At 37.9% G+C, this 24,316-nt stretch overlaps 1 protein-coding gene across 1 annotated transcript in view; it reads left to right on the forward strand.

The window, feature by feature from the left end:
• LOC128734807 (homeobox protein orthopedia) overlaps positions 1-16,286 on the forward strand; it is a 124,221-nt gene extending 107,935 nt beyond the window's left edge. The window contains exons 4-8 of the mRNA XM_053829164.1: positions 5,554-5,623; positions 15,257-15,385; positions 15,579-15,704; positions 15,794-16,029; positions 16,092-16,286. Coding sequence (XP_053685139.1) covers positions 5,554-5,623; positions 15,257-15,385; positions 15,579-15,704; positions 15,794-16,029; positions 16,092-16,286 — 756 coding nt within the window. The remainder of the gene's footprint in view (positions 1-5,553; positions 5,624-15,256; positions 15,386-15,578; positions 15,705-15,793; positions 16,030-16,091) is intronic.
• The last annotated feature ends 8,030 nt before the right edge of the window (positions 16,287-24,316 follow it).

Raw genomic sequence — 24,316 nt, forward strand, 5'->3', positions numbered from 1 at the left:
ATTTTGACTAGAATTTCAACACTCATTTTTGAAGGTAAATTGAAGTCCAGGTTTATGTTAGATATTTAGCCCAATTTCAAATTAAATTCAGTTCTAATTTCAAGTCTTATTTCGAGTGTAATTTCATGTCCAATTTAATGTTCCATTTTAGGAACAAATTTACGTCTTACTTAATTTCTATATTAATTTCGATTTTAAGTTCAATTACAAGTCTATATTAGTGTCCCATTTTCAGTTCAATTTAATGTCTAACTTAATTCCGAATTCAACTCCAATTTCAAGCCTAAAATCCAAGTGATCCAAGATCCAGGATGAAGTGAGGGGCTTCGTTGTCGCAAGGTTACCGAGTCTGTTCATTTTTGAGCCTAGTTTGATTCAAATTTCACCTCCAATCTCGATGCCCCATTTTAAGGAAAATTTTTAGGCATACTTTATTCCTGTTTTAGCGCCGATGTAAAGTTCAATTTCAAATCCGATTCGCTGTTCCATTTTAGGTCCATTTTCATGTCTAAATAATTCCGATTCAAGCCCAATTCCAAGTCTAACTTGAACTGCAATTTCTTATCCTAATTTTGAGACCAATTTGATAGCAATTTCAACTACTATCTCAAATCTAATTTCGATTCAATGGAGGTCCAATATCAAGTCCAATTCAAAGTCCCATTTTAAGAACAAATTCACACCTAACTTAATTTGCATGTTAACTCCGATGTGAGGTTTAATTTCAAGTATAATTTAATTCACGTTTTCAGTCCAATTTTCAGTCTATTTTGATTCCACTTTTATCTCCGATCTTAATTTCTTAATCTATCTTAATTTCAAGTCCAATTAATATAGGTTCAATTTCATGTTTAATAGAAATCTGACCTTCAAGTCTAATTTTAAGTACAATTTTGTGTCCAGAGGTGTTGTCCCATTTTAAGTTTAGTTTTGAGTTCAATTTGGTTACTATTTCACATTCTATCTCAACGTCAATTTCAATTTCAATTCGGATCCAATTTTGAGTCTAACTTTTCTATTCTATTCTATTCTATTTTCTATTTTAAGGACAAATTCTCGTCAAACTAATTTCCTTTTTTAATTCCGATGTGAAGTTCAATTTCAAGTTCGATTCCATGTCCCATTTTAGTCTTTAGTTTTCGTTGTGTAAATTAATTCCGATTTCAACTTCGAATCATGCCCAATTTGAAGTCCTATTTCAAGTGCAATTCCATATCTAATTTGATGTCCCATTTTTAGTTCAATTTTGAGTCTAATTTGATTCTAATTTCATCTACGATCTCAAGTTCAACTTCGAGCTCAATTCAAGTCCAATTTCATGTCCAAGCCAACGTTCCATTTTAGGTCCACTTTCACGTCTAATTTAAACCTTCGTTACTCGTGCTGTTGTATTTTGTACTGCACCTATGGACCGTTAAGCTTATCTCGGTATATCTCGGGATTACAGCAAGAAAGAAAATTGCTGTTTTCGGCAAAGTTGATCCGCAGACCAAGATCTTTCAAACGGTGGAAAAAGTTTCATAAGTTTTTCACCAATTGGCATTAGTATTCGAGTGAATTCTGTTAGATTTTAGCAGGCCTACAAATCAAAGTTGGCGCGAGTAACGAAAGGTTAATAGGGATTTCAACTTCGATTTCGTATCCAATTTCAAGAGAAATTGGACAAGTAAATTTAATGTCCCATTTTAAGGTTAATTTTAATCTAATTTGATTCCAATTTGACCTATGATGTCAAGTTCAATTAAGCTCAAATTCTCATTTTAAGTCTCATTTTAAGGATAAGTTCAAGTCAAACTTAATTCCTACTTTAACTCCGATGTGAAGTTCAATTTCAAGACAATTTTAGTTTGCCATTGTAAGTCCGAATTAAAATCTAGTTGAATTCCAATTTTATCTCCAATCTGACGTCCTTTTTAAAGTCTGATTTAATGTCTTATTTTGAGTAGAAGTTCAAAATTCAATTTTAAGTACAAATTGAAGTCTTATTTTATGTCCGACATCTAGTCTGATTTCAAGTTAATTTTAATGCAAATTTCAACACTGATTTCAAGTCCAATTTCAAGCCAAAAGGGCCTCACGCAATTATTACAGTAAATATACCTTCAATTTTCTAGTATTTTTCGGATCAAAATCAAATTTGTAGAGCAATTTTAGGCATCTTTTAAGATCAATTCACATAAACTGGATCAATTAGGTATTAGAGGGTATTTGGTAAAATACTAGAAATTTTTGCTTAAAGCTGTCCATAAGAGTTTGTTGGGTCCTAGTTGGAACTTTTGCTCGTTTTTCCAGTTCCTTAGCTTGTCCTTTGCCTTTTTATACTTTCTCCTTAGCCTTTCTGAGTTCGTTTAAATCGAACGTAGCTTGGACAGCTCGATGGGTTAATGACTTTGGGGACAAAATGTACCGAATAAGCCCCATACGTTATGAATCATAACATCCCAGCATGCTTTCAGTATTGTGACTTGAAACTAAATCCGGCCAAAATAGTAGTTTTTCACTGTGTTGCTCCAAAAATGGCAAAAGACATTTTTGTAGCTCAGTCTTGTAAATGTCACTATTGATGATAGCTTTTGTGACCAAATTTTCACTTTGCTTGCCACTAGTGCAGATAGCCCGTCAAATATGATCCACTTTAAAACTGGTCTCAATAATTAATGTGGTAATACACTTTCAAACTCTTGTTTCCTGTGTAATCCCAGCCCTCGTTTATCATAGTATGAAAATAATCATAATTATCTCTTAACAAATTCGGAATCGTAAATAAAGCATAAGAAAGCGCACACAAGTTGATATTCTATCGTATATACCCAAGCAACAATGTGAGTTTTATTGTACTCTTATGGCGGATTTCATGACCAATTTTGGTCGTCATAAGAGTTTAATAAAGCCCAAATTGTTACTTGGGTAACGATACTAGCTGACAAACATACGATTCCTGGCACAAAGTTGTATAGCTGCATGGAACTGGTCGCGCTTAATCGGATTTTATCGTATACAAATACTTATATATCAGTATCGGTTATCCCTCAGTGCGTATATCGCCCCCAAAATGGTACGAATAAGCGGACTTTGCGCGTCGAATATGATTTTGTTGGATACATATCGGTACGTGCGTTCACATTTGTAACCTTAATATACATATGATACTAGCTGGGATGTCCTAGGATTTGTTGGAAGTCAATTTTGTGTATATTTCGTCATCCATCACACAATATCTGGTCAACATCTTGACCAGCTTTCTAGCGCGGGTTTGGCCACATTTTGATAGCGTTCGTCGCAGTTTGCGAAGTTTAGAACCTTATATGTATGTAATCCAGCTTTTACCTTAACTATTTAGATGTAGCTTTGTGAAACGTCGACCTTCTTGGCCGAACTACATGTTGAAATATTAGGAATTCAAGATATTAAGTTTGACCTTTCCCTACGTCTTTCTGCAAGCTGTTCCTGGTTTCCATCCAGTTACTAGTTTAATTAACGGATAACTTCGGATTCATAAAATGTAAACAATGTACGGTGTCAATTTTTATTAATTTTCACCCAGTAGTAAAAAAATATAACCACTTGTTGCAACAATTTCAGGTTTCCACTTTAATTTCAGTTCAATATGAAGTTCAATTTTATTAGTTAAACTGAATATATGTTCGACCTTAAGTCCTATTTCAAGTCTATTTTCAAGGTAAAATTGTAAGTATAATAAAAGTCCAATTTTCAGTTTAAATCTGCATCCAATTTCAAGTAAAACGTCAAGTTCAAGTTCAAGTTATCTACAAACTCAAATCCAAATTTTAATCAAATGTCAAATGCATCCAATTTAAAATTTAATCTTAAATCCCGTTTAATGTCCACGACTGTTCCCAAAGTGAGGCACATTTTTTCGCATTCTCTATTAAATTAATAGTAAAGAAGTTCGATCATGATGGAGCTCAAAAGTCGGTATTGTTGCGATAGGTAAATTATTTTCATAAGAAAGATGTGCCAAACTAGAATTACTAGATTGTTCTCAGGTCAAAACATGCTATTGAAAGTTAGGTGTCCCACCAATCCCTTTCCCTAAGTTCGAACATCATTTCCAAACATCAAAACTAAGGTACGGTCATCAAACCGGCACGAAAACATTTTAAATCCTTGGCATCATCAACCACAGATTCATTCGATTACGAGAGGGGTTGCAACATAAAAAAAGCATATCATCATTATTTGATGTGCTTTTTATTATCTTTACTACCCTCACGAGGTGACGGTACCGGCATCGAAATTCACGCTAACGAATAAGAATATATGCATCCTCAACCACTGGAAACATTTTTAACCATATATGATAGCACGGAGCGGAAAAATCTGATCCATCGTCAACTGCAAACGGATTCGTCAGGGCTATGGGTGATTGAATCACCTAGCAGCCGACGGCGGCGATGTGATTGTACACTTTCAGTATTTTTTATCACGATAAAAATTTCATCAACCAACACTGATTTCTGCTAATTTATTTTCGAATAACGGGTAATTAATATTTATTTCTTCAATGCAACTAAAGTTTCGACTATTCATGAAATTCCTTCAAACACCAACAAATATTTATATACTACCTTAAATTAGTATAAGATTAGTAATTCCACCAGATATCGGATTATTTAAATCTGAATAGTTTAATCAACGAAGTAGAACCATTTGTTGAAACTACAATACTTTCGCAGTTCACATATTCTTACATCGCGCTGCTGCAGTGAAGCAACCAAACCAACTCGAAACTTATGAATTCTTTATGCTGCATTTTCCCCTGACTCGATTAAAAAGTTGAATTGGTTCTTTTCCGACGGTGGAGATTTTTCCGGCTGCTGCTCGAGCAAGCTTTTTTTGCCACCAGTAATAACACACATGTTATGTGCAGCTTTTCTCACTCCGGAAGATATTCGCTTTTTTTTTGCTACAGCACCAGTAGTTACAAAGTAGTACTGCATCAGCTTCATGGCTGCAACCGTATGTACTTGCGAAAAAAAGAACACATTCCTAGCCATTATGAATGTAGATCATTATTTAAAACAGTCACCTCCCCCCGGGTTGTTCTGCCGAACAAAGCTTCACATTTGCGTATCCTTCGATTGTTTTTCCGTTCGCTACCGCGTTCTTTTTCTTCCCCTCTACCGTGCGCGCGCCGTCGCCTTGCACAATGACAAGGCTTATTTCATTCTCAAAAGCCTCCTTTCTGGGCAATTTCATACATAATTATCATAACCGTAATGGTATAAGATGATAAATAATAAATATGCGCTTGTCGCTGCCAGCATAAAAACCAGGGCAACTCCAACTCGACATTCGGTCAGAATAGACAGGGCACACTGCGGCGGAGTGCTGCTTTTCTCCTGGGACGTAAATAGTGTTGACGCCGTGGTTTAGTTGCGAGGGGGAGGGTGTTCGTTTCAGCAAAAAGTCATCCGCGAAATGAGGTCGGTTTCTGCGAATACCCATTACTTTTAACGAGCTTTTGATTTGTTACGAAATGTTAAGAAAAAATCGTCATTAAAATATTGTTGTTTTTTTACCTTCTTACAGGTTTGGTTCCAGAACCGACGAGCCAAATGGAAGAAGCGGAAGAAGACCACCAACGTGTTCCGGACGCCTGGTATGTAAGAGATGAATAATTTAAATCTAAGATTATAAGAATAGGGATTTATCTGCAAGTTATCTTCAAGTATCCTAATAGAAGTTCATACCTACCTGAATTTTATTTATATTTTAATATTTTTGTGATATTAGTTAGCAGCAGAATTTCCCTCATTTCGTTTACTTCACAAAGCTTATCGTAGCTGGATTCAATAGTAACTATAAACTTTTTTATGTTAATAATCATTTGTGATATATGAGGGCATGAGGGCTATTTTGTGTTGACCCTACAGTCAACATGGTAAAAATGCCATAAGCAGAGACAGAAAAAAGGCTTCTAGCGATCAAGAACATAAGAATGATAAAATTCAGATTCATTGACATCACAACTTGTAAGTGACAAATGCTTTATCGTGAGCTGTACAGATTATGACAAACGTCATATCAGATTATCTTCGTTGCTTGATCGCGTTAAAAAATACAATAGATACAGTCTCAGTGCAAATAACATGAAATGCAACACTTTGATCGACTACTGAGAATTGATAAGAGTACAAAATTTTGTGATTAAAGCTAAAGATTCACATGAATTGTACAGATCATGATCTATGCACGAGTGGTGAATGACCCGTCAGTTAAACCACTCTATAATAAACTCAACAACCATGATCTGTGCATGTAACGATTACTCACAGATTTGATCAAAATAACTGATTTTCTATCCCTGGCCAAAGATGGTTCGATCACATTGACTCAATTTTAATTCATTTGACAGTATAGCCGAGCAAAATTTGACAAAGTTGTGTGAAGGACATTTGTAGAACTAGTTATTATCTACAATTTTGTTAAACAAATTTTATATTTACGGTGCTACAATTATAGTAGTAGCTCATTAGTAGCTCAGTGAGCGTTCACTGAGATACTAATGAGCTGGAAGCATTGTAGCATCATAAATACAACAGATACAGCAAAACTTTATGCGGCAAACTTTTAGATAATAACTAGTTCTACAAATGTCTCATACATAACTTTGTCAAATTTTGCCCGGCTGGGACGGTACTGTCAAATAAATCTTAATTGAGTCAAAGTGATCGAACCATCCCTGGGTGTGGACTTTGCGTCGGTTTTCCAGAATATGCCCCGAAAAGGACTTACTCGTGGTGTAATGGTTAGCATAGAATGCCTCTCTGTAACGATCCATTCAGTTGATGTCCATGGACATCGTGTAGGTACAATGAATGATAAGCACGCCAGTGCATCCTTGATGATAACATTGAGACCCCCATCTACTTTTCTCATTCACCCAAGATCAGTGTTTCCCACATGGGGGTTCGCAAACCCTCAGGAGTCACCAAAAATTTAGAGCACATCATATTAGCATATGGAACTTCGATATGGCCTGCATAACGTAATACCTCCATCTAACTAGGTCCATGGCAGCTGGTCCTCAGTTCTGCGGGTACCAAGCGCTCGCCAGTGTTGCAAATCGAGCGAGAAGCAAACGACGCTTACCCGTACGCAAGCTAGTGGAGAAACAAACCATCCAACGCTTACTTTATTGACACAAGCGTAAGACAAACAACGTCTGGCGCTGTGGGCATACTTTCTGCTACCGACACACTCGCGAGCACACAGCCTCGTAACGTCATTCTGTGCAACTTGCTCACGAAACCAACAGCTCGTGAACTGTCAGTTATCTGGAATTCTAGCAACATGTTCTGCCCAACGTATCTGTTCAGCTTTAGCAAAGTTTTCAATATTCCATTAGCCTTAGAAGCGCGCGAGTTCGAGCTTCATTCTTCGTCTCCAAACACCGTTCTCTTGAACGCCGCCAAAGATGGTTCTTGACATCCGCTGTTCGAAAACTTCGAGTGCTCGAAGGTCCTCTTCTAGCAGCGTCCACGTTTTATGCCCAAAGACAACAACCGGTCTGATTGGTGCTTTGTACAATGTGCACTATGTACGGAGGGTCAAATTGTTCGACCGCAAGTGTTTGTGAAATCCGTAGTAAGCCCTTTCAATCTCACGGCTGGTATTCTTGTACTCTGTTACCAGTGAACCAATGTACACGACCTAGTTGACTAATTCAAACCCATCTCTGTCGATTACCACGGTACTGCCCAAGCGGGCACTGTGGCGCTCGATCCCGCCCGCCAGTAAATACTTCGTTTTAGACGTATTTATTTATTCTCTGCTTCGCGTTATAGTCTGGTGTACTGATCTTTTTCCACCTCAAATGTTCTGCGGGCAGCATCCGCGTCGTCGATAAAACAGAAAAATTTTGGATTTCGATCGATCATCTTATAACATGTTCAAGCGCAATGTTGAATAGCAGACAGGAAAGACCATCCCCTTGTCGAAGTCCCCTACAAGATTCGAATGGGTACGACAATCCATCCGAAATTCTCACACAGCATTAGACCCTATCCTTCGTAGCCATGATAAGTCAAGTAAGCTTCCCCGGAAAGCCGTTTTCGTTCAGCATTATCCATAGCTCTTTTCGGTTTACATTATCATATGCGGCTTTGAAATCAATAAACAGGTCAATGAATGGGGACTCACAATTCGCAGCACTTTTGGAGGATCTGCCGCAGAGTGAAGATTTCATCCGTAGTTGAGTGAGCTTCCGTGAAGCTTCCTGATTTATTGCCTTTATTAGCGACAGCCAATGGAAGATAACTTGGGAAAGCACTTTGTAGGCGGCATGCCGAATAGTGATCGCTCGGTAGTTCACACAGTCCAGCTTATAACCATTCTTGTAGGGCAAACAACCCCGTTTTTCCACTCTTCCGGCAGTCGTTCCGTATTTCAAATCTTACGATGACAATCAATTCATGCAGACAGCTGGCCAACTTGTGCGGGCCTATTTTAATGAGTTCCGCTCTAATGCCATCCTTTCCTGCTGCTTTATTGTCCTTCAGCCGCTAGAAGGCTTCTTTGAATTCCCTTATCGATGGGGGTGGCACATCTCCGTTGCTTGCTACACCAATGAGGTCACTTCCTCCACTTTCATGGTCCACCACACGGTCTGGTACAGCTATTCGAGTTCCTCGCACTCCTTCTCCTTCTCTTAATGGCGCTTGCTTTGTTCCCTGGAAGTGTCGGGTCTGCTACCTATGCTTCTGTTGGTAACACACCACATTCCAACGAATGGCTCTACGCAGCATTAGCATCCGCACTGCTTTCTGCTCATCTAATATCTGCTGATACTCTTCGTCAAACCACTTGACATGTCAATTTGGTGCAATACGACCTAAGACAACAGCACTCCAACAGACCTCAAGCGGGGTTTCATCCAGCTCACCCGCTTCCAGCAGCGCGTCTTCGACCGCGTAACTTTCGACGACATCCGGTTGTGTCAGTCACGTTAGATTATACTGTGGTGGGCGCTGGTATCACATGTTGTTCACAACAGATAGTTTTTGACGTATCTTAACCCAATGGGTAGTGGTCCGAATCAATGTTAGCGCAATGTTGGGCGACTTCCAAGTGTACCAATGGTGGAGGTTATGCTGGAAAATGGTCATGTTCTTGGAGGCGGCGTAGTCGACAAGTCTTAAGCCGTTTTCGTTCATTTGCGGGTGCGCGTTAAACCGTCCAATCATTTGTTTAAATTCTTCTTCATGACCAACCTGAGTATTGCAGTCCCCGATGATGATTTTGACATCATGTCTTCGGCAGCGGTCGTGCCCAAACTACGCGTAAAATTCGTCTTAGTCAGCATCGGTACTTCCATGGTGAGGGCTGTGCTCGTTAATTATGCTAATAATAAAGAATTGGCCTTTAATTCGGGAGTTGGGAGTTGATCGGCCATCACTTGATCACCCGCTTCTGCTCGTGGGTATTGCCGCAGCTTTGGTAGATGGTGTGACCATCCCTATACGTACGTATAATGGTTCCTTTCCAGCATACCTCCTGTAGCGCTACAATGTCGGTCTTGCGGCTCTTCACTTCTTCAGAAAGCACATGACCATGCGTACTTCCGAAAAAGTTTAGAGACCGACAGTCCCATCTTCAAGATTTCCAACCGTTAGTCCATTTTCGTCGCCTCTGGGTCTTTGCCGATTGTCCCGATCCAAATTACTACTTATGTCGTTCGCTGCTTCGTTTTTTAATGGTGCTGGCTTGAAAGTTCCGCAGCCAATCCCACTGTATCGCCGGAGGACCAACGTAGCTCGAAAGAGCCCTGCTTCCATGTCAGCATACGACCATGGTTTCCACCGGGGTTGGTTACCCGGATGGTACCACGAAGAGGTAGACAAAGGAGTTACTAGATTAGAAGCTATGTACTGTAAGGTCTATTTTATATACAGTGCGCAAAGGCTCCCGGTTGTTATTATGTTTTATTCGTCTAGCATTTGTAGACTACATACAATAATATTATTACAATGTTTACTTATATACTATACATTATTCATCGAGCTTCGAGCTACGGTGCTGGTGTCCCGCAATTGTCCTGTACTCTAACAGCTAGCTGCGCAGTCTGTTAAATAAAAACAGAAGGTAAAATTTCGAAAACGAAATGTAGAACTTAGACGCAAGGCACCGCACCGATGTCCAACGGTACGCATTATCCAGTCGTTTATCAATCTGTTATGGGCCTTGGGCCATCGCCTTTTAGAGTCTCAGATAGAATCTGAATGCTCTCGTATAATTTCACTTTGGATTTTCTTATGGCCTTGCGTAGATTCGCGTTGCATTTGGAGAGGGATAATGAACATCCTAATTATTCGTAATCTTAGCCCAGAATAATAAACGCTTAATCTCTTGAAAAAGGTTGCTGAGTACTTTATTGCTCAAGAGTATGTCTGGGTCAAATTTTTTTGATTCGAACCACTGCACAGTGGTCCAAACAGCGAAATACGTGATCGTTTGACATAGCGCCAAAACGTGAAGTTTTTCGCATATAGTGTCTTTAGAAACATTTCTTTGTATAACAAGCCCCTTCTTGTGAGAGAAATCTTTGGGTGATTAATTCCCTCAAAAGTGAGATACGAAATTTATGTTCTCGTATATTCGAGATACAGGTTTAGAACTTTCGGCAAAGATGTAGTAAATATCAATGCAAACAACTTTGTCAAAGACACCATACTTGTATCTCTTCATGGAAATTGTCTATGAAGCGTTATTCATGGACAGACCCTTCAAAACAGTTTTTAATCCGTGAGTTATTCTGGTCAACTTTTACGTGTTCATAGTGTTCTAAAAAGTTGTTTATCTTGCTAAAATAAACGTTTTTGTAGAACATTATTATAAGTGATTTTCTGAAGTTTCGGAGATATTGAGCATTTTTGATGAAAAATAGTACTATTTTGAGCTTAAATATTTCCCAAGGTGGCAAATGGTGGCAGATCAAACAACTCGTACTTAAAAGTACAACAAAAAGATGTGTTGCTTATTTTATTTTTTGTTTGAGTAAAGTTAATTGTTAACTGCTTGTCAATTCGTGTTTTCTAATTAAATAGACTAAAAAGTCATTCCGAGAAATTCGGTCTTCTGTGACTGTTGTTGAAATTCGGCCATTTGGATTTCGGCCATTCGTGATTCGACCATTTGTGTTTCGGCCATTTGGTACCAGCCCATTATGAGTGGGATCTTTTGAAAAGACACCAATCGAAGGTATTGAACAAAATAGACTTAAGTTAGTTATTTGGAAGCTTTTCTGTTATTAATTGCGTCAAATAATTTTCAGTCTACATTCATTTTCGACTCGAAAATAGGCGAAAAAATTGCTGGTAACTCAACTTGTTAGAAAGAGATTGTCAACATAAACAAAATGGCGTTTATTGCATCCGAAGTACATTTTAATTGTTCGATAAACATGACTGTGAAGGATTTTTAAAACAACTATAACTTTTGAGGATACAAACAGATACAGTCAATTGACACTTGATTTTAAAGATTTTTTTTTGTACTTTTAAGTACGAGTTGTTTGGTCTGCCACCATTTGCCACCTTGGGAAATATTTAAGCTCAAAGTAGTACTATTTTTCATCAAAAATGCTCAATATCTCCGAAACTGCAGAAAATCACTTATAATAATGTTCTACAAAAACGTTGGTTTTAGGAAGATAAACAACTTTCTAGAGCACTATGAACACGTAAAAGTTGACCAGAATAATTAAGGGTTTGAAAACTGTTTTTAAGGGTTTGTCCACGAATAATGCTTCATAGATAATTTTCATGAAGAGATACAAGTATGGTGTCTTTGACAAAGTTGTTTGCATTGATATTTACTACCACTTTGCTGAAAATACCAAACCTGTATCTCGAATGTACGAGAAAATAAATTTCTTATCTCACTTTTAAGGGAATTAATCACCCAAAGATTTCTCTCACAAGAAGGGGCTTGTTATACCAAGAAATGTTCCTAAAGATACTATATGCGAAAAACTTCACGTTTTGGCGCAATATCACACGATCACGTATTTCGCTGATTGGACCACTGTGCACTGCACAGTGGTCCCATTGGTATCAAACCAGGCGTTTTTTTAATTGCGCCAAAATGGTTGATTATACTGGTTAAGTACGTTTAGAGAAATTTCTCAGCGTTAAAAGCTCTTTCATATGGCATGAACGATTCTTTGATTAATCCCACTAAAAGTAAGATAAAAAAATATTTTTTGAACAGTAAGAGATACAGCAAAATAATGTTCTACAAAATTTTTGAAAATATTATTGTAAAGAACTTTGCCAAAAAAAGTAACCTTCTAGCTAGTATAGTTTTAGAGATAAGAAACAATTTTTGTGAAGACCTTACGAAAATCAATTTTTTGACCATAGTTGTGTCTACAGTATTCATACACATTTGACATGTTCAGCAAAGATTTTCAAACAGTCAAATTACATATTTTTCTATAATATAGTATTAACTTACTATCGTCAATATCTGAGGAGAAAATTAAAGTTTTCTTTTAAAAATTATACAATTTTCAATAGCAATAATTCCTAAACATGCCAATACATGCAAGCCATCTATTACCCATGTGAAAGTACAAGCAAAATACTACAAAATGTAAAACAAATTAACTTGACCCTGGCTAGCGCTCTACCAAATCACTCTCGTTGAAAAGTGTTACTCGGTTGAATTTAATATGGCGTAGTGTAAAAATCGTGTTACCCCAATCAAATAAGTGTCCAATAATTAATGAAAATGTGTAATCCAAGCAGCATGGATTATTTGTAGAGATTCAGAAAGATTTTCAAAATTCGTTTTTGCATGAAATTTTATTACTGCAGTTCGAGATGTACAAATTTCGAATTGTATTTGAAGATTCTTCATCCTCACTATTGCTGTTACTGTGCATATCAGACCTCGTCAAGGATCATCATCTCGAAATCTGCAACACTAAACACGTTTTCCGATGAAGAGCTGAAGACTGTAACTCTTTTCGTAAAGTACATTTTGTCATTTGGGAGGAACATCTAAATGAACGTTTCGGGTATTAACGAACACATGAAATGACGCACTAACACAAAAACGCCCCTTTGGGTTTCCCTTCAACAGAACTGTGGAACCTTCGTCAACCACCGTTACATGGATTCAGGTCTTACCTATTGAACTGCCTGCGAATGAAGAGCCGATGGATCTTTTCAGGAAACCGAAGATCTTGGTTCATACGAATGCACTAGTGTATGTATCATCTCGGCAATGCGCCGCACAAGTATCAATGGTGCGAAGGGGAACTATAGAGTGGTGCTCAATGTTAGCGATGAACTATAGTTAATCCCACAAGAATTATAATCTTCGGATGCGTGTTACAATAAAACAGCTTGCCAACCCCGCATAATAAAATTTACCGAGCTCAAAGCCTTTGTATTGCAGCAGCTGTTAGCTGATTGTTGACGAACCTGAGACCCAGGACACTGGAAACACCTTTAGCATGATGCAGTGAAGGCTACCATTGAGGTTTGCCGTTGAGTACTTAGAAACTGCCGGACAACTGCCAGTGGTGTCAAATCTGTATTGAATAGCATGCTCACCTTCGGAGGTAGCAGGCAACAGGAAACCGAAATATGACCGGCACATTTCAGTAAATTCTGGCATATGAGATTTGAGATTGGCGATTGATGCGGAGCCCCCTTGCAATGAACCTCGCAAACCTTCGCAACCCGATGCGGATGTTCTACACGTACCCTCGCCTCTCCTGATGCAGAATTTTCTAGTCGGCGATTGACCGCATTTTTACCAACTTGTCGCATACCAGCCCTGCTGAACATATAGATAGGCAGGAAGCACTACTCGATGATTTGGTCGGAAGACTGTGAGTTTATCTTCATCATCAATTTGACAGTGTACTCGACACACTTGTGTAGAGAAGCCATCGTTTTGGTTTTGAAGCAGACAGAGGATCCTCTCACTCGAGGTACCCACGCTGTTCACAAAAATAACTTAGAACACCAGGAGCGTCGGGAGTTTTTCATAGGATATATTCATAGCAGCGCTTCATCATACGGCTTGAGGGTTGATAGTCCCCAGCCATTTTACTCTCTACTGAAGAATCCTATTCCGATGTTCAAAGTTTCATTGTGGATAGCCGTTAGTCGATCCGTGGTTAGTACAGTGGATGGGTAATCACATGTAGTGATTGTGAGGCTGGAAGTTTCCACTCTCTCACTATACGAGCCCCCTTTATAGGGTTTGAGCGCCAGACGACCCTTCATTTTTAGTACCTGGACCTTCTGCGTTCGTATTTGGCGACACAGTTTCCGTTGACCGTTTCTGCTTACTCTGCTCGAGAGGTTGCGGTTGCTGGTTGACAGGACGAATTTGGTGAATTCAGGATCAGCGACGAGACTGAAAATCCGCCATGCAGCGAGTCGCTGTCGAGGTTGATGTTAACCTCCAGTTCTTGCTCCTTCATACAATTTATGGTACACAATTTCTTGGAATCTCGCGCATTGGAGTCTTCTGAATCCATTTTTCCCGACACTATAAGGCAGACGGTGCCTGAAGTTTTTATACTTTTTTATATTAAAGAGGTCCATAAGAAGTCCCACCAGTTGCAGGGAAAAGAAAAGTCCGCCGCATCACAGCCCGCATCAGTATGATGCGGTAAGGGTAAAGAAGTTATATTAAAAGAAAGGCCATCGTATCTTGCTCTCTTTATTTAAATGAAAATTACTGTGGAGGGCAACCTGGTACTCCATGGGCTCCGTTTACGCGACTGGTTATATGTTGATATATTAGGGATTGAATACAGTCTGCTCTTTGTCAGCAAACATGTCTGACAAAGAACAGACAGTTTTCAAACCTTGAAGAAGGCTATATTTTTAGCCGAAACGTTGGAAAGATTATAAAGTCTGTTCTAGCCGATAAAAATGAAAATAATTTATTTTTTTCTTGAAGTAGCTATTGCATGCACCCCAAGTTTTTGAACTTGTACCAGATTAGGTCATATAGAATATTGTTTCCCTATAAAGAAGCAGTGAAATTTCATGTTATTTCTATTGATTCGCCATTTTGCATTATTCAGTTCCATCAAAATCTTGCAACGTATTAAATGGATCATTGATAAACAAGATAGCGCGCTATGAGCTACAATTTGAAACGCATATTGTAATTGATTTGGAATTTTTCATATCGTTAATCAGTTTAATTTTTACAAATCGATAAGTTAAGTTTCTAACGTACCCATCTTATTTCTCGACAGGTGCACTCCTACCTTCGCACGGTTTGCCGCCCTTCGGAGCGAATATAACCAACATAGCGATGAGCGAAAGTTTATGCGGGACATCGATGTTCGGTGGCGATCGCTGGGGAGTTAACCCAATGACTGCTGGTAAGTTTTCCATGGAAAAAATATAAACTTCTCTCCCTAAAATCATCCTCTAGCAGCCGCACTAACGCACTAACCACAAATCAAAATCACTAATCGCTATCGAAAACATTTGTGTCTCCTTTCTTTTTGCATCGCCAAACCCGTTCGCTTTGCTAATGACTAACAACACTAACGGATGACCGCAAAAATGCAGGATTCGGTCAGCTGAATCAAACTTCTTCCCTTTCGTCTTCGCTCAACAGTGGGTTAAATTCGGGAATCAATATCTCCTCCGCCATGGGTGCCGGCGGTTATCACAACTATGGACTGAACGCTTTGGGTAATTTAAACATTTTCCATCAGGCTTTTATTGTCAAAAAATCCACCAACAACACCTCGAACTGCCATTTCGTTTATTTTAATTCCTAGATATTCCATTCGCAGGTGATACCATGATGTACCAGCACTCGGTGAGTGGCGTTGGCTGCACTGGGAGCTCGCCCACTTCAACCCCGCCAAACATTAACGCATGCTCATCATCAACGCCTCCATTATCCAGTGGACAGCAACAGCAACAGCAGCAGCAGCAACAGCAACAACAACAACAACAACAACAGCAACAGCAAGGTGCTAGTCAGAACGATACCAACGCCAACGGGGATATGGTAAGAAATCCTTATCCTTATTCACTACGATTGTCTCTAATGCTCAGATTCCACTTCCACAGTCAAGTCAACCGGGTGCCAACCAACATAGCATCTCCAATTGTCAGGGTCTTGGCTCGGGCACTCCGGATGGTGACGACGACGTCTGGCGGGGTCACAGCATAGCTGCCCTAAGAAGACGCGCCTCGGAGCTGAACCAGACGATGCCATCGTATCTGCATGCACACAACTACGATCACCACAACTCGGTGTACTGACTGGAGCTGTTCAAGTAAGAAGCTAAGGATGAAGTGTATCATAAATCGAGTTATAGCAAGCACTAATCGTATAAATTCACATCGAGTGAGAGAGCGAGAAAGAAAATGAAGAGGGAAAATGTAACATTAAATTGCATACGTAACAGAGATGTAACGTCGCAAAAATTGCCGTACCAGTATTATCTATTACTCAAATTTTTTAGTTTAATTTGCCCTGAAAGGATATTTCTTGAGTGCTCAACTGCACCCGCAAAGGGGAGGGCATCTGAATATGGGGCTTTTGTAAAGTAATCCAAGTATACGAGAAAACGTTAACTTAGTGAAGAAGTTAACCATCATATTCCTCTATTGCCCATTAAAAACGATGTATACGATCTGTCAATAAAAGTAGGATAAGATTTTTGTATTTCGTCTGCCAACGCAGACAGCTTTTGGCAAAGTAAAAAGGAGCTAAGCGAAACCAAGTATACGATTCGAGTGCATTCACAAATGCCAACAGATTGGAGCAGAACGAGAGTGAAAATAAAGAAAAATCCAGCCCTCGATAATAACAAGTTTGTGGTTACAAGTATACTATTCTACTCGTCAGCAAATTTATTCAAGACATACGAAATTCACAGCAAATGATGTTTTCCTTGCAAACAAAACGAAAATACAGACAAAATAAAACAAAAAAGCATTTAAAGCGTAAACTGTACTGTACATGCTAATACCTTGGAATGTAAATAAAAAAAATCACACAAAAGCAGATATAATAAAAAAGGGACAACAGTGTAATGAGGTTTATGTTTACCATTAAACCATTATCCGTTGTAGACAACTAAAAAAGCACTTTTAGTTTGTACAGAGAAGAAGCTTCATTAAAAATGTTCCGTTTGAGTTTATTTTGTAAAAAAAGAGGAATTGCAAAAGACATGATAAATATAGTCGATTACGTTAGGTAAGCTAAATAATCGTATAGCCAGTGCAGAGATCCGTACGTGGTCCAGCACAATAGTGGATGGACTAAACGCATGAGCCCAGTGTATACGAAACGGTGAAACATTTCCAGTAAGCCAAGAAACTAAGAACCGATGTATGTTAGCAAAATATTTCATTATTGATATCGAATAAAAATGGATAAAATGAAAGTGATCTGTGTTGTGTTTTGTAGTAAAGATTTATAACTGCCGTGGATTTGTTCAAATACTCGGCGTACATCAACCTTTTTCGAACTTTTCAAAGGAAATTCATAATCAATTTGGTCAGAATGTAAGGAGCATCAACAACACCTAGCAATAATTTTGCGGCAAATATTACTCTGATGAAGAATTCCAGATTGCAAGTGATTTAGCAACTATATAGGGTCTTTTTCTAATTCCCGTCGTAATAAGGAAAGCCATTCTAATTTTCATCATTTGCTGGATGGATTTAGTGAATACTCCAAAAGTTCTTGTATTGATTTGACTAAAACACACTTACCTTCCGATCCGTGAACTTTGAAATCACTGAAAAGCGACTATTAAAGCATATTATTGAAATTACGCAATTGACTTTTTTGCCAAAATTCGTCGTACCGTTTTAAAATCCGTCCAACAAAATTTTTCATCGTCCGAACTAAAATTCACAACAATGTTTACGAAGCTAACGCGCATGTATTTGTGTAGAACGGCATGACAAATGTTATTCTACAAAATTTCTGCAGGTCAGGTAAGTTTTTCTGGCTGTAGAATAACGACAATGCCTTGGAGATCGAAGCAAACTGCGAAAAGAAGCGGACGTAAAAAAATTTCGACATTTTCCATATCTTTTTTTTTTGATAAAATTCAAGTAAATTAGAAGTGGAAACTATTATTTTCAAGTGTTTTGTTTCGGATAGCCATTGAGAGATCAAGTGTTTTAATTTTAATTTGAAATGCTCACAAGTGGAGACGTCTTCGAAATATTACGAATGGTACTGTTGAAAAATACCATAACCAAGACCTGTTTCATGAAATTCCGGTGGTTCGGAGCCCCTAGAATGGCAGCGTTCTCCTGATATTTGGCAACCCACAGTCTCATCACGGTAATGGGTGGATCGCCTAGCTGAAATTCTTCCGAAAAAAATCACCGCACAAGCGCAACCCGTTTCAACCTTACTTCAAAATATTTCCAACGGTGGTTCCTGAACATCAAACAAGTTATCAGCACCACTTTCTACGCCGATTCGAAAGACGGGACCATCAAACTTAGCTAATAGCATGGTGAACTTTAGGTCCAGGTTAATCATTCGACTTGAATCTGCCGTTCTAACGGAACAGAAGTACTGGTGAGATCGTTTTATAACTACATTATTTTAAGGTTGTTTTATGCAACTACCTGCACGTAAATTTATTTACTTTATTATTGCTTCATTTTGTTGTTTAACAAATTAATTGATATATGCCATGTCTTTGGTAGCTTGGTGGTTGGTGTATTTGATCTATTTTAGAGAGCGAAATAAGGCGCTATAACCTTGGCCAACAGCAGCCGGGCTTTTGGAGTAAATGCCATAAGTTCATCCCCGAGGGTCCGGAGTATCACTTTACCATTATTAGCATAGATACTCCCAACGAAAACAAAGTTAAAATTACTCAGAAACGGTTGGTACGAGACGTCCCCGTTTCTTCATCCCCTGTTGATTAAGAAATGCATCTATGTATGAATAACTTATTCACACAAGATTCAATTCGTATAATCGTCTTTGCGGCAATATTTCACAGTTGGCCTGGCCGATTAAACATTTGCGATATATTTTTGATATTTTGCAAATGTTAATACTGACAAGAAAATAATTTGATGTATTTCTATGATTAAAAATAATTAAAATTATTTCCAGGAATCCTTTATTGTGGCTGTGATGATATTAATAAGAAGATATTAATAAGAAATAAGAATAAGAATAGAATAACGACAATGCCTTGCGTGAGTTATTTTCATTTATGAATGACGGAAATTAGCACGATTAGTCGACATTGTCTTCTTCGTCGCACGAAAAAACGTAGGAAATTTGGCTGGTAGGACTTCTTTAATGATAAAAAGCATTTAAATAGATCTCAGTTCACTTTGATTGATTGCGTATGATAGACAACTTACTAAAATATTAGGGAATACCTAGTTTTGCATTGTGTGTCATAAAAATGCTGAAATTTTTAATAATTTGTGTTGGATAGGACGGGAATAGGCAATTACGACGATGTAGCAACATACCCTACTCCAGATTCCGCAAAGTGAGACTTGTATCCAGATTGACTCCCAGATCTTTAATTAAATTTACACGCTCTAGTTGAGTATCACAAATTTGGTTTTTCTATATGATTGCTACGGTTTTAAGGTTGAATATAATTATAGACCATGTTTGAGCACTAATATTCATGAAATTTCTCACGCAGTCTTCAAAATTATCAATCATCCATTGAAGTTCTTTGCAGTCCTCAATGTTTCGTATAGTAATGTATAACTTCAAATCGTCAGCATATACCAGACGTATTCCAGATGCAAGCAAGTAGCATATGTCGTTGAAGAATATCGAGAGTAACAGTAGACCAAGATTACTTCCTTGGAGAACTATTCGTTAAATAAACAGATTGCACTGCAACAAGCTTGACGCAAAGGCGACGATTTAACAGTTATGGCTCCAGTCAACGATTCAAGAAAGATGGAGCGCCTAATCGATCCATTAGTTCATTATATAGGTACTGTGTTAATTTGATTGTCCTGATAGATCGCCCAAGAAAAAAAATCTCGGGTACTTTTTCATTTCGACGTATCTGCAAATGAGAGATTCTCTTCGTGTCTCCTCTCTTCCGTTTTTTACGGCGCGACTAATGCATTGAAGAGAAAATTTTCAAAACATTTAGCTAGCTAGTGACTCCGGCAACCGATTCATGCAAAGCTGATGTGTCAAAATGCATTAGTATCACCGTAAACAGCGGAAGAGAGGAGACACGGAGAGAGTCTCTCATTTTCAGATACGTCGAAATGAAAAAGTACCCGAGAAATAGCGTATGAGCGTAGCGTTAACCTTGGCTCTCCGACGTTTTAGCGTTCGTAGGAAGATGTTGGGCCATGGTGGTTTCCTTCGAAGGAGAAGAGCTAGGACGTGGGTTAAAATAACTAGTAGAGAGCGCTAGCGTGCCCAGATATAAGCAAAGATGGGGCACCCGACCTTTCAAAAGAATGTTTTGGAATGAATAATCGTAGGATGGCAAATTAGGTTAAAACTCTGGACTGTCAGGTTAATTGAATTTAAAATCAAAGTTTAAATTGGACTAGAAATTAGACTTTGAACTGGACTATAAAATAGAGTTGAAGTTGCACTTGAAATTGGACTAGACATGGAACATAAAATTAGACTTGATATTAGGTTTTGACATATTCTGTTTTACTCATCTCATGTTTTACCTCTTTTTTATTCCAGTGTGCGTAAGGGAGGTTTCTATTCTGAAATACTGCGATTTTGGTACGGGTAAAAATATTCTTTTTTGGCATCACAAAATTGCATAACTTCCAAAAACACTATGCAATTTATTAAGCAAAATAATTGAATTGTTGAATAATTGAAATAGTTGGGGGCTCTGTAGCCACAAGGTTACCGAGTCTGCTTTGACAAGCGAATGGTCGTGGGTTCGAATCTTAGTAGAATCAGGCCATTCGATGTCAAAGTGAATTTAGCATGGGTTTATTCTCAGGCCCCTCATCACCCTTCCTTCATGGTGAGTTCTACATTATCCCGAAGACGCTTCTTATGGTTAGTATACTGGTATGAGAACCTATTGAGGTAATGGTTTGAACCTCATGAGGACTCACCAGTTCTAACTATAACGAGGCGAAACAGATTTGGTATAGTAAGACATGCATCGAAGTAAGGGTAAAACCCTCATACACATAAGCACACATAAAAAAAATATAGAAGCTTATCGTTTACTCAATAACGATAAAGCACATAAATGCAGTGCAGAATACAGCATACACCCGAGCAACATTACAATAGATCAATAATGTTGTGGTCAAAGTGATAAGCCCATACAAAAAAAAGCAAAATAATACTATTAATGTGCTTTTTTCTCATTTTATGCCATTTATGCCACACATGGATCAATATGGTGTTTAAAGTTTTCCTCTATTTTCAAGATTTCTACGCAAAAGCCAGCCTAACGGAGTTCTACGCCAACTACGCGGTCGTGTCTGAAACACAACCCTTCTGTTATTTTTTGTTTCCAGATTTCATCTTTTTAATTTTTTTTATCTCCTTTCGCTCCCGTTTTTCATCTTCGTCTTATCCGTTTTTCCTCTTTTAAATGCTTCGTTTTACTATTTTCTTTGGTCGGTATTTCCTGTTTTCCGTCCTATTATCTCATCCTATACTCATTTTGTCCTAGTTTTCTCCTTATTCCTTATTCCGTTTGACCTTTTTTCCGAATCTCCTCCGTTTTCCTCTTCCTCTTTGCCTGCTGTTTCCTTATTTTGCTGGCCCGGTTTTCGCCCTTCTCAGTCATGATTTTCCCTTTGTTTTCCTATTTTCTGTATCTATATTCTGTACCGTTTTTCGTCTTTTGTCCTCCGTTTTTCTTCATATTCAGACCCGTTTTCCCTTCTTTCAGTCTCATTTTTTGTTTTCTGTCCCATAAACACCTTTTCAATTTTTACAGTTTCGTCTGTTCCTCTTAATATGTCCTGATTTTCCACTTTTTCTATCACATCCGAATAGAAACGCTCTTATCCTGTTATTTCTCCGTTTCCATTTGGTCGGTATTAAGTCAGACCGCACCAAGTGATAAAACTCTGATTTTAAGAAAAACGAAGTCAAAATTTTCTGCTCTGAGTTGTTTATAACTATAAATAGTTCGAAATCACTTCATACATTTCTGACTGACTGCAACATTTCTGATTGCAACATTTTTACAATCTGATTCTAGAAAAATGTGGCTTAGAACTTTTTTGATTATTTGTTGTCACCGACTCATTTTTTTTAAATCTTGCGACTTGGTTCGGTCTGATTTAACACTGACCATTTCATTCCGTTTTCCGCTTTTTGTGTTGTCGTATTTAAATTTTTCTTATCTCGTATTTTCCGACTTTCTTCTTAATTTTCTTTTCCATTTGTTCTAATTTTTGCCTTTTTTCCCCTTTTCTGTTTAATTTAGTCTTTTTTCCCCTTTTCTGTTTAGTCTTCCATTCTCCCTCTTTTTCTGTTCAATGTCTTCTTTTTTGCCTCGTTTTTCTTTTTGCTCCCATTTTCTTGTTTATTACTTTTTTCTTTTTTTAATTCCTGTTTTCACGTTTTTTCTTTAGTTTTTCTTTTTTCATTTCAGTTTTCTTCTCTTTCTCTTTTGTGTTTTTCCTCTCTTTCCATCCGCTTTATCCAGTTTTTCTCCGTTGTCTTCCGTACTCTTTTCCGTTTTTTTTTCTCCAGGAGTAGCAAATAACGGACAACTTCTTGATCCATCTGTAAAAATGCTACAAAAATTCACTTACACTTTCATAAGAAACTGTTTGCTCGTACAGCGAATTGTTTGATTCATGAGATATGAGTTTTTGAATGAGGTAACGAAAACCGAGTTTTGTTATTATGTTATTATTTTAAATTTTACAACTTGGAATTGGACTTGAAACTAGGTTTTAAATTGGACTTCAAATTAGTGTTCAAATGGAGCATGAAATTATATTTTTGAATTTGAACTTGAAATCAAGCTTAAATTAGGCTTCATACTAAACTTGCAATTTAATTTTGATTGGACTAATTTAGTATCGCAAAAATAGTGGCAGATTAAAAGAAAAATTGCGGGTTTCTGGGCTACAGACATGATTTTCTTTTATATTAAATTTTAAAGAGAAGGTGGGGTACGTGCTCTGGTGTGCCCCAGCCTGGATACTTTAGTGACTAGAACTATAAATGCTAGAATGAATTTACTTAACAGTCCTACGCGAAGAAAGCTCGTCAGCTCGTGTGGAAGAAACGATTCTCTTCTACTTAACGTAATGTGTGAGTTTCCCCTGTTCCCATATATCGTGTAGTACATTTCATTCAATATTGAATGCAAGTTAGAACAACTGCTCGAACCTACACAATGTTGCCAAGAGTTTTTTTTGTGAATGTTTGAATGTTTGTGAAAAGTTGAGAATGTTTGAAAATCGTGAAAAATTCTTGCTCGAACATTGGTCCTTCAAAGTCGGCACGCATTACAGGCTAATTCAAGGTCAACCGCAAAACGTCACGGTGAGAATTTTACAGAGAGATAATATACAAATTGTCGTCTAATAAATCCTTTTGTTTAAATCACGTTCAATATAATAGAGATCGTTATTCTGATAAGCTCAAAATAAATTCCAGCTCACCTACATTAATTTTATTGTATATATTAGTATTTACAAAGTCGATGTATTCGAAACATTATTTCTTACTATTCTTGACTTGTGGCTCAAGGTCCGTCGAATAATCAATCTTCGAAAAAAGGTGTCAATATTGTCGTCAGTCTCCGCTGCATTTAGATATGTCAGCTACTCGAGGATACTCGCAAAATGTTTCTACACAATGCTGATATAATGAATTTTTCATTGACTTATAAACTAAACTTTTTCCTAAACAGACACAGATTTGATAATGAAATTCTCGATCAGGGGGAGCTGATTCGCTTCCAATTTAAGCCTAGATTATACCGTTCTATTTATGAATGCTCAGTTTGAGCCACGTAGATACTAGGAATAGGTTTGGTGGAGAGCTTTGGTTGGATCTCATGTGTATGTCATACGTTCAGATCCCTGTCTACCATAAGCCACAAGTTGCTTGCGTCGATCCTTCGTCTAATAAATGGGTAATTCTAACTGCGGTGAAGTAGTAGTTTCCAATTTTTGCAGTGGTGATGGCAACCGTTCACTGCTGAGACAGTTGTATTAGTATAAACATCTGACTTCCCTATTTTTAGTACTATTTTGTTATTAAATACTGCTTCAAAACAAATGTGAATCACATCACAGTCGTCGGTTAAAATAAAATCACGGTTATTTGAAGATTGCAAAGCTACAGGTATTGA

The sequence above is a fragment of the Sabethes cyaneus genome, chromosome 2 (assembly GCF_943734655.1).
Source record: "Sabethes cyaneus chromosome 2, idSabCyanKW18_F2, whole genome shotgun sequence".
Taxonomy (NCBI): domain Eukaryota; kingdom Metazoa; phylum Arthropoda; class Insecta; order Diptera; family Culicidae; genus Sabethes; species Sabethes cyaneus.